The sequence below is a fragment of the Cetorhinus maximus genome, chromosome 2, assembly GCF_964194155.1.
Source record: "Cetorhinus maximus chromosome 2, sCetMax3.hap1.1, whole genome shotgun sequence".
NCBI classification, from domain to species: Eukaryota; Metazoa; Chordata; class Chondrichthyes; order Lamniformes; family Cetorhinidae; genus Cetorhinus; species Cetorhinus maximus.
Window position 1 is genome coordinate 113949146 of NC_135880.1, and position 12283 is coordinate 113961428.

The following is a 12283-nucleotide window of genomic DNA, read 5'->3' on the forward strand; positions in this document are numbered from 1 at the left end:
CTGAACCTTTTTTATTTAAGCAACCCTTTATCTTTCTTGCAGTCTTGTCCCTATTTGATTCTATTCCTCTACTCCACATTTCTCTGGCTAAATTGTTTTTGAATAAATATTATCCTCATTTACTATTAGCTGATTCCAGTTGAGTTAATTTTCCTAACCCCTACCCCTACCCATCCTAGTTTAGATGCCTCATCAGTTCCCTTTTTAAGCATTTTGTCAGCATATTAGGACCCTCTCTGTTCAGATGTAGACCATTCTTGCAGCATAGCTCCCATCTATTTCAGAATTGGAGCCAGTACCCAACAAAGTGCGGTTCTGCTTGCTGACACCATGCCTTTGACTACTGTTTGATTTCCAATTCTTCCTGTCCTCTATTCTAGCACATGCCAGGGTATGTAATTCTGACATTACCAAATCCTGCCCCTAACTCTTAACCTTGTCTTTCAATCTTCTAAATTCTTTTAATAAGTTTTCAGTGTTTATCTATACTTTGACTCCATATAACCATGATGATTGGTTGCTCTTTCTCCCATACAAAACCTTTTCTAGCCTATGCAATATGAACATATCATGATTACCTTTCTAGCTGTCTTATTATTTTTCTTCCTTGAACTAGCTTTATTTTTGTGCAATTTACTATCATTTAATGGCCCTGTCCAGAGTGTTTTTTTCCCCCCACAGCATTCTAGAGCTTCCAATTTGTTTGAGAGCATCAATATTTCTGACCACTTCTAACATCCTGCAAGAATTACATCGTGGCCCTTCATGATGTGCCCTTGGCTCAATATTTTTGATTAGTGTCTGATTCCGAGGAAAATGCTTTTACAATTTTACTTCTCAAATGATTAAAACTGTTCTGATAACTATTTTAATTTATTGCACATTGAAGCACAATCATTCATAGCAGTGATGAGCATAGAATGATCCATATTTAATGGAAAATACAAATTTAGACAAAATTGGAACAAATTATGGGCAGGGATTTTGCAGTCAATGTCAAAGCAATGGCATCACTACCGACCTTTGAAGAAAGCTTCCCACAAAGATCTAGCGGTCTCTGTGATGTGGATTTTGCTTTTCCTGACAGCAGTTTAAATCTGGCAACGAGTCAAGGAATACTCCAGGGATCCAGCAGCAGTGATATCAGCAAGCAGATTAAGCAGCCAATCACGCTTAGGTATTCTTACAGACAGCAAACCAGGAAATTAAAAGCACTGATTATCCTTCATTTTTAAGTTAAACGTTCAGCTAGCAAAATAAATGATTACGATGGAGCTAAAATATAAAAAAGCTTAAGTATATGCAATTTACTTTATCATAATGAAGAAGTTTGAAATTCCACAAATATAAAATTTGCTTTTGAGGGCCAGTGAGGGTGTTTAGCTAAAAAATCCAGTTACACCTCATTCACCAAGGCGTAACTTTTCAAGGGTTATTATACAGATACTAATGGTGTAAGAGAGGAAGTTTTCATCAATTCACTGCTTAGAGATTACATTCTGAGGGGAGTGTGGAATCTCTGATAGCAACTTCACATTTGCAGACTCCCAAAGTTGCTGTCAGTTTCAGTGGAGTAATGGCAATGATACAAAATCCAGGCCATTTATGATTTTTGCATGCTTCCTTATTGTGGATTTACATCTACAAAGAGAGCAATGTGTGGATTCTTCTTATTCTGCACATACACAGCTCTGGTTTTATTTGTGTTTGTATGTGTCCATTGGTTAGCTGGCTATGGATGTGTAAGTTTTTTTTTTCTGTGGTGAACTAGTTTATACAATATGTATGAAGTTTGATCTCTTTCAGAAATTCTGAAGCCCAATCTCATTCCAATCTTCCCCCACTCTTTTTTTTAATTTTTAGCCAATTTCTCCTTTTCTTGACTTAATTTGACAAGCCCAGAGCATAAAGGAGCAGTGGTCAATTAAACTTTCTTATCATGCCTTTTAAAGTTAGTTTTATATAACAGGCTGGTATTAAGCACTGAATACTTCTTAATACAAAATTTTACTTGGTCAGTGGAGATCTGTTAATTCTGCGCTTGCCTATCCTAAGGCAACAATATTTATGCAACAGATGCAAGTGGGGAACTAACTCCACAACCACTGTGGAGTGGAGAAGGATGAATAACGTTCTGATGAATCTGTGCTGCTCTTTTTCCAAGGCCATTAGTACAGGATCAAAACAGCATGACACTCCAGCCAGCTGATACCATTTCATGTTCCTCACCAAACTGATGTAAAGCATTCTATTTGAAACCAGAACTAATTGCTGCTCTCTAGTGGGTTATGTTACCAAAATTACTTGAATTTTTGTAACAGGTGACTTTCTATCTGGGGCAGTTTACAGATAGTACATATGTAGTATGTATCTTCAGTAGTCTGTGGTTCCACTTAAGTTACTCTTTTCAAACATTTTGAACATTGCAAAGCTTTTTTTCAGTGTACATTTTAGTTTAGCATGTATAAAACATAAATTTTGAATCCCGATCAACTATCGATGGACCACTGCTAAATTTTCACACGTTCATACTTAGTATGTTGAAAACCTAGCGGAACAATTGTTTATTTGATTTTTTTTTCACATACAAATTTTACTAATGAGAATAATTGGTCGCAAAATAGTATTCATGAGATAATCCCTTCTGGTGCAGCCCTGGAATGGGTTGGGACATGCACACTAGTTCCCACATGTAGAATGAATGGGTTGAATTACAATTTTCACTCAAATGTATTTGTGTTATCTTGGCAATTATGGAACGCATGAACAGGAGTGGGTCATTTAGCTCCTCAAGCCAGTTCCATCATTCAGTGAGATCATGGCTGATCTGTATCCTAATTCAACCACCTGCTTTGGCTCCGCATCCCTTGGATTTTTGCTAGTCATAAGTATTATCTATCTGAGATTTGAAATTATTATTTAACTAGCATCTTTTTTGGTGGAAGAGTTCTTCACTTTGAGCACTCTTTCCTAACTTCTCTCCTGAATGGCCTAGGTCTGATTTTAAGCCTTTGTCTCTTTCTCCTAGGCTCCTGCACCATGTGCTAAAGTTTCTCTCTGTCAACTTCATCAATTCTTTTCAAAAGTCTCAAAAATCAAACAAATCACCACTTAACCTTATCCTTTTATTCCCTGGAATATAGAAGTTTATGTAAACTCCCCTCAAAATCTTACCCTTCAAGTTCTGATGAATCTGTGATCTATTCCTTCCAAGATCAAAATGTCCTTTCTAAGGTATGGTGTGCAAAATTAGGTTACTGTCTCTGGTTGGAGGGATTCTGAAGGCTTGACCACTTGACATCTGACCAAGTATTTCCTGAGCACATGCCATTTGTTCATTATGGCTTGGTCATCTGTGGTTGAGTACTTTCACTAGTCGTTTTGCACCAGCAGCTGTTCTGCAGCATGTTCCAAGGAGTAAGAAATCAGCTGTCAGTAGTCAGGGAAGGGAATGAGATAAAAGGGGAAACCAGAGTGAAACTCTGAGAGAGGTTCCATCCACCTCTATTTCAGACTGGATTCTGAGAACCCCCAAACCTTTGATTCCCAACTCTCCACTTTCCTCCACAGGCTCGTGACTATCGGATTTCACCTAATGGGGTAGGGGAGGGGTGCACCACAAGGAAATTTAAATTGCTGTATCTCCCAGGTTGCTGGAGGTAGTGTTTGGGGAGGAACCCTTGATTCCAGGAAACTGCCCCAAAACTGTACGCAATACCCTAGATATAGTCTGACAAGAGCTTCGTATGGCTGTGGCAAAATTTCCTCCCTTTTTATGTTCTAGCCCTCTAGTTATAAAGGCTTTTTGATTTTTTTAGGCTTTTTGATTTTTTTTTCTTGTACCTGATAGCTATCTTTTAGTGATCTGTGGACATGAACAAAGTCAGAGAGACTCAGAATTAATTCTCATTACGGTAATGCCACGTTTTTATCTTCACACTGCTCTTAAGTATGTAAGCAGCATGTTCAGTGTCACCTATAAGGTTGATGTATGCACCAAAGTCCCAGGAACGTTAGGTGCAGGAGGAGAGGGAACACCAGATCAGCCAGAATGTGTATAAATGTTATGTTCTTAACTATACCCCTACATAGAGTTTTCTGAAAGTAGGATTTGCAACAGCAGGGCAAGTTTTTTGAGAAAGGTTAAATGAACTGTTGCTTTCAATTCTGTTTAGCAGAATGCCTTTGTTGAAAATACTTAGTTTATGCGATTTTGTTCTGCTGTGCATACTATTCTGCAACTTCCTCAAACATTAATGCTCTATATAATTTTCTCCAACATTTTTGATTCAGATTCAACAGAAGATTTGGCTGATTCTGCACCTTCATCACACACTCAAAATTTACAATCCCTTTCTGAAACACCAAAAACTCCTGAAGGAACTTGGACAGAAAGTGTACTGATGAATCCCAGTCGTCCGAAGATACATAGCAGGCGTTTTAGAGAGTAAGTGACGTTCTAGTGCTATATGTTGGAATGAGTTTCATAATTAAAAGTGACCCTTAATTTATTACTACCTGAAGGTAAGCATTTGAGCATATTGCATCAGACTTTGCAAAATTCTGATCCTCTGAATTTTAGTTTGAACATCTGAGCCCTATGCACTTCAGAGAAATGAGCATTGCTGGACTATTGGGCACTGGAACGCATACTGGTGTTAGAGCACTAAGAATCAAACATGCAGTAGACTTTTTGAGACCAGAAACACCTTTCAGCTCCTCCATCCCTTCTCCCTTCAGTATTTGTAGCCTGCCTTCCAACTCGGCTCTCATTCCATTCCCAAAACCATCATGAACATCTCTTTGCCTCAGCATCAATTACATCCTTTTCAGAATTAAAATAATGTCACACCTGCCAACATTTTTTGCAAATACTACTATAAACCTTGTTTTTACAAAGCTCTGGCTCATCCTTAATATACCCTGTCTCTTCAAGATTCATCATTGTTGCCCAGCTACGTACTTGCCTCTCTAGCCATTTCCTATTCCAAATTTTATGCATAGCATCCAGGCCATCCTAATAGTTTTATAAGTGGAACTCTATGGAACTAGGACTCCCAAATCACTGTCCCCTTTTCATCTTCCTTAATCTATTTTTCACAATGCCACTCAATTCAGATGGTTTCTTCTTCCAAGCCTGCACAGTCATTTCCAGAATTCCTCTGGGTTCTATCCATGATGTGCTTCTTTATGTCATTTGCATTCTAACTCTTGGTCATTCAATTTACAATTACATGCTCACCTTCACAGGTACAGTGGGAACAATGCTTAACTCAGCCACTATTTTTAACTGCAATAATATTATTATCCTTTTCAACTTGCTATCTGATTTCAATTTCTGGATAAATTGAAACTCCTTCATCTCAATTTTTGCAAAATTAGAGCATCTAATTTTCTTGTTCATGCCAGCATGCGCATGTTTCTGGTTTTGGCCAACAATGGTGGAACAATTTGAATTGGGGATGCTCGAGAGGCCAGAATTAGATGAATGCAAATATTTGGAGACTTGTGGGGCTGGAGGAGTTTACAGAGACAGGGAGAAATGAGGTTTTGAAGGGATTTGAAAACAAGAATGAGAATTCTAAAATCGAGATGTCGCTTAACCAGGAGCCAACGTAGGTCAGCAAGCACTGGGGTGATGAGTGGATAGGACTTGGTGTGAATAAGGACATGTGCAGCAGAGTTTTGGATGACCTGAAGGTTGCTGATGGTGGAACATGAGAAGCCTGTCAGGATTGCATTGGTCCTCAAATCTAGAGGTAGCAAAGATATTGATGAGGGTTTCAGCAGCAGATGACCTCCAACGGCAGAATTGGGTGATGTTATGGAGGTGGAAATAGACTGTTTCAGAGAGAGTGCAAATATGTGGTCAGAAGCTTATCTCGGAATCAAATATAATAGCAAGGTTGCAAATGGTCCGGTTCAGCCTTGGGTAGTTGCCAGGGAGAGGGAAGGAATCAGTGGCCAGGGAATGGAGTTTATTGCAGGATCTGAAGCCAATGTTGGACAAGTGATGTGATGAAATTAGAGACCGTAAAGGGATCAAACATACAAAATAGGAGCAGAGGTAGGCCATTCGGCCCCTTGAGCCTGCTCCGCCATTCATTAAGATAATGGCTGATCTATTTATTTTGAATTCCACATTCCCATCTTCCCCGATAACCTTTGATTCTCTTGCCTAACAAGAATCTATTTACCTCCGCCTTTTAAAATATTTAATGACCCACCTCCATTGCCTTCTGAGGCATACAGTTCCAAAGTCGCACAACCCTCTGAAAGAAAAAAATTCTCCTAATTTCTGTCTTAAAAGTGCAACCCCAAATTTAAAAATAGTGCCCCTAGTTCTGGACTCGCCCACAAGAGGAAATATTCTTTCCACGTCCACCTTTGTCAGTACTGTTCAGGATCTTATATATATCAATCAAAGTCACCCCTCAGTCTTCTAAACTCCAGTAGAAACAAGCCCAGCTTGTCTCAACTTTCCTCATAAGACAGCCTGCTCATTCCATGTATCAATCTAGTAAGCCTCCTCTGAACCACTTCCAACGCATTTACATCCTTCCTTAAATAAGGAGACCAAAACTGCACACACTACTCGAGATATGATCTCACCAATGTCCTGTATGACTGAAGCATAACATCCTTGCTTTTATGTTTAATTCCTCTCGTAATAAAGGATAGCATTCCATTAGCCGCTTTAATTACTTGCTGTACTTGCATACTAACTTTTTGTGACTCATGCACCAGAACACCTAGCTCACAATTCTGTAGCCGTTCTCCATTTAAATAATACTCGCTTTTTGTATTCTTCGTGCCAAAGTGAACAACTTCACATTTTCCCACATTATATTCCATCTGCCATATTTTTGCCCAATCTATCTATAGCCGTCTGCAACCTCCTTATGTCCTCTTCACTACCTATCTTTCTTTGTGTCATCTGCAAATTTAACTACCATGCCTTCACTCCCCTCATCTAAGTCATTGATGTAAATTGTAAAAAATTGAGACCCCTGCAGGACTCTACATGTCACAACCTGCAAATCGGAAAAAGACCCATTTATGCATACTGTTTTCTGCCAGCCAGCTAATCTTTTATCCATGGTAATACATTACCCCCTACACCATGTGCTTTTATTTTCCGCAGTGACCTTTTGATGTGGCGCCTTATCAAATACCTCCTGGAAATCCAAGTACAGCACACCTACAGGCTCCCTTTTATCCACAGCGCATCTACAGGCTCCTTTTTATCCACAGCGCATGTTCCTTCAAAGAACTCCAACAAATTGGTTAAACATGATTTTCCTTTCACAAAACCATGCTGACTCTTCCCGATTTATCTTGAGTTTCTCTAAGTGCCCAGCTATAACCTCCTTAGTGATTGATTCTAACACCTTCCCCACGACAGATATCAAGCTAACTGGCCTATGGTTTCCTGTTTTCTGCCTCCCTCCCTTCTTGAATAGAGGGGTTACATTTGCTACTTTCCAGTCTGATGGAACTGTTCTCGAATCTAGAGAAATTTGCAAATTAACACCAAGGCATCCACTATTTTATTAGCCACCTCATTTAAGACCCTAGGATGAAGTCCATCAGGACCCAGGGACCTGTAAGCCCACAGATCCATCTGTTTGCTCAGTACCGCTTCCCTAGTGATTGTAATTTCACTAAGTTCCTCTCTCCCTTCCACCTCCTAATTTACAACTATTACTGGAATGTTTTTTGTGTCCTCTATAGTGAAAACAGAAACAAACTATTTGTTCATTTCATCTACCATTTCCTTATTATCTACTATTAACTCCCCATTGTCATCCTCTCTAGAGGACCAATACTCACTTATTTCCTTTTTAAATACCTGTAGAAACACTGCTATCCATTTTCACATTTCTAGCTAGCTTCCTCTCATACTTTAATTTCTTAGTCCTGATTAATCTTTGAGTCATTCTCTGCTGTCCTTTTATATTCTAACCAATCATCTGACCTGCCACTCATCTTTGCGCAGCTATATGCTTTGTCCTTAAGTTTGTTGCTTTCCGTAACTTCTTTAGTTAACAATGGATAGTGGGTCCTCCCCTTGTAATTTTTCTGTATAATAGGAATGTACTTATTCTGAACACTCTGAAATATCTCCTTAAATGTCTGCCACTGCTTCTCCAGTTCACTTCAGCCAGCTCAGCTTTCATGCCCACATGGTTGCCCTTATTTAAGATACTAGTCTTAGACCCACTCTTCTCCCTTTTCAAACTGAATGTAAAATTGTACTTGCTGCTACCTAAGGGTGCCTTCCCTCTGAGGTCATTAATTAATCCTGTCACATTATACAATACCAGGTCTAATATAACCTGTTCTCTGGTTGGTTCCAGAACACACTGCTCTAAGAAAGAGACTAATTTTCCATTTCCTCTCCATGTGCCCTGTCTCACCTTCCCAATTGCTAAAGAAATGTATGTCAACATGATTTATCACAAAAAATTGATGTGTACAAACTGCACCACCATGCCCAATTTTACTGTAGAGGCACTATTTACCAACAGCAACCATCGTGAAGGAAATTTATTTACATGTGACCGGCAAAAAAACATAGCTAAGACACATTTATCTTAGTTAATCAGTGGTGAAATGAGCATATCCACTCTGGGCAATCTGGAGGTCTAGGGCATAAACTAGTATGATGTGATTTGAGCCTGAAAGTCTGCACACAAGTTTCAGACCTTTGCCAGACACGTAGTTTAGGTGTTGAGTGGAGATAAGCAATTTAACCATAGAATTAGGCCTTAACTCTACTCGGCAGCTAAATTATGTAGTCTGCTCTGGAAGGTAGGGAGAAACCAATCAGTAAGTCTCTTGAAAAACGGGTATGAGTTTATTGGCTAGAAAGGCAGGTATCTGAAACTAGCTTGCAAGTATGCCACCTCATTTGGTAATTTAAATACAATTACTTTGTATTGCTGCTTATCACAAATTAATTTCTCTCAAACTATCCAGCTTACTACAACCTGAGATATATTTATCGTATTCTGTATGTGTTGGTACAAGGGGAATTTTGGTCCTGAGGTTGGTGGTTTTCATGGCAGAATAATGTGGGTGGAACCTTGCATTGTTTCTGATCTGGGTGAGCTTGATGCCATCAGTAACTACTTAGTCAGATGTTCTGTTTCCCCAGTGTGGTTGATTTTTACCTTAATCCTTGCGAAAAATTTTGCATGAGTATTAACAACTCATGCTCTTACTTTCCTAATATGAAGATAAGTGATTTGTAATTGAGACAGCAGGGAGTTTTTTTAAATATATCTTTCACTCTTTTTGTCTGTCACAGTCTGCTGGTCATAGTGTTGAGATCATGAGGTTCCTACTGTCTGGGTGATTTTTGTATATTCTTAACTGCAAAAATGTTAGCGTTTTATTACAACATTCATAATTTACATACGATAAAATACACTTCCTCACTCCTTCAGGAAGTGAAATCTTTTAAAAGAAATCTTTCACAGTTGTGTGAAGTCTTTGATGTTTTATAGCTTTTCTTTCACCACGCATTAGTACTTTTACGGAGTGAAAAGCTCCATTTGATTTCCAAGATTTCCCGTGAGAACAATGGCCTTTCTCCTTGTCAATTGTTTTAATGTTATTAGTTTTTCCTTTTTTGCCAATTTTCTGCACGAATTCCCTTTCCTCCCTCTCTCTGGGTCCACTGTTACCTTGTCTCTTGCTCGCATAGCCCTTATTTGTGTGTAATTCTTGATGGTGAGATGAAGATTGCTGTACAATAAGTAGCATCACAACTGAGTGTAACTACCCTCACCCAATAGCACACACGTACTTTTACACCGCGTTTGGGAGTAGATTAAATTTCCCTCCCTGGCTAAGCATGGTAGGTCAATTCTAATGTTCCCACTACTGTCCTGGCTGAAATCAGCTAACTCCATGCAAGGTGAGGATTGACCTTCCTTGTCTATCGGACTTAGCTATTCACTCAATAAACTTGCTTAACCTGAATATCTGCCTGTATTTAGTCCTTTATAGCCTTAATGTTGCATTCTAGTGAGCAACCCTTGACACAAACTTTAACTTGGTCATAATTACACTTGTACATTTCAGTGTGGAATTTTGGTATTTTTAAGTTTCTTTTTGATCTTATTTTGTAAATACTGTCTGCACCAGTGTAGACAAATCTCAATTTTGGACCCTAAAAACACCAATTTGGTGTCAGCCATTTTGATTGGCGATGCAAGTCCAAAGTATGGAGTCAATTGATCATGTTTTCTCATGTTTATTGTACAGAATAGGTTTCATTAATACCATAAGAAATAGGAGCAGGAGTAGGCCATTTGGCCCAACAAGCCTGCTCTACCATTCAACAAGATCATGGCTGATCTGACTGTGGCCTTAATTCCACTTTCCTGCCTGTTTCCTATAACCCTATACTCCCTTGTAGATCAAAGATCTATCTAACTCAGTGTTGAATGTATTCAATGACCCAGAGTCTATGGGGACGTGAATTACAAAGACTAACAACCCTCTGAAGAAATTCTTCTTCATCTCCATCTTAAATGGGAGATCCCTTATTTTTAACTGTGCTCCCTAGTTCTAGATTCCTCCACGAGAAGGAACATCCTCTCAACATCTACCCTGTCAAATCTCTTTTATGTATCCATAAAATCACCTCTCATTCTAAACCCAATGAGTATAGGTCCAACCTATATTCCCAGGAATTAGTGAACCTTCTCTGAACTGCTTCCAATGCAAGCATATCTCTCAAGAAAGGAGACCAAAATTGTACACCCTGTTCTAGGCGCAGTCACCAATGCCCTGTACAGTTGTAGCAAGACTTCCCTACTTTTATTACTCCATCCTCTGCAATAAAAGCCAACATTCCATTTGCCTCCCTAATTACTTGCTGGACCTATATGCTTTTGTTTTGTGATTCGTGTACAAGGGCATCCATATCTCTCTGTTCCACATCATTCTGCAGTCTCTCTCCATTTAAATAATCTGCTTTTCTTCCTGCCAAAGTGGAAAATCTCATTTTCCCACATTATACGTCATCTGCCAAATTATTACCCACTCACTTAACCTATCTACATCCCTTTGCAGATTCTTTGTATCCTCCTCTTTGTATCCTATCTTTGTATCATCAAATTTGGCTACAATACAGTCAGTCCCTTCATCCAAGTCGTTAACATAGATTGTAAATAGTTGAGGCCCCGGCGCTGATCCCTGTGGCATTCCACTCGTTGCAGTTTGCCAACCTGAAATTGACCCATTTATCCAGACTCTGTTTCTATCCATGTTAATATATCACCTCCCAACCCATGAGCTCTTATCTTGTGCAGTAACCTTTTTTATTTGGCACCTTTTGGAAATCCAATACCCCATATCTACTGGAACCCCTTTATCCACCCTGCTTGTTACATCCTCGAATAACTGTCATAACTTTGTCAAACACAATATCCCTTTCAGCAGTAGCTGTATACAGATCAACTATTACTTTTTAGATTTATCTGCTTTTGTCAGTGCAGAGTTTGAAGAGTGGGCATGCTATAATTTTGTGATGCTCTTAGAAAGGAGTAATATGATTATAGGAATGAGGATCTAGAATTCATGATTTTAAAAAATAAAATTTCTTTCCCTTTCTCCTCCCATCAAACCCCCTCTGCCCCATTGAATCCTATATAGTTTTATTTTTTACCTGCGTGCACTCTAAAACTATTTAAGCTCTTGTATTCAGAGACTTCAAACCTGAAACATCTTCGTAAATGAGCGTATAGACACTTGATAATAGAAAGTACTTCAGGGTTTTAGTTCAAAATTGCTTCTATAACTAGGTTATTTTAACATTTAATTTCTCTGCATTTTCATTTTCAGATTATCATTCGAATGCTCTCCTTAATGGCTTCCCATTCTTCACATCTGTAAACTTAATTTATTTAAATATTCTACTGCCTGCACCGTTTCTCTAAACATTCTACTGCATGCACCATCATACTCATCCGTCACCTCTGTCTTCCCCTGATCTACATTGGCTCCAAGTCTTTCAATGCATCAGATGTTTAAATCCCTCGTGGTCTTGCCCCCTCACTGCCTAAGTTACCTCCCTCTGCCCTACATCTGCACCTCCCACCCCCACCCTCATAATCCATATAAATTGATTATTTCATGCTTTGTACTTGTGATTCATGGTCATTTGAGTTCAAGAATTGTTAGTTTCAAATCATGAGGCTGCCAGTATTCTGTGGTGCATATTTCTACATTGCCAGTCAGCATTTTGACTGTCTGGTTTGCTCATTAT

At 39.0% G+C, this 12283-nt stretch overlaps 1 protein-coding gene across 3 annotated transcripts in view; it reads left to right on the top strand.

Annotated features, from left to right (window-relative positions):
* The window catches only part of LOC144696894 (uncharacterized), an 86186-nt gene that overhangs the window by 49730 nt on the left and 24173 nt on the right, over positions 1-12283 (top strand). For all 3 annotated transcript variants that reach the window (XM_078568600.1, XM_078568610.1, XM_078568616.1), the window contains one exon: positions 4294-4447. In XM_078568600.1, the coding sequence (XP_078424726.1) occupies positions 4294-4447 (154 nt within the window). The remainder of the gene's footprint in view (positions 1-4293; positions 4448-12283) is intronic.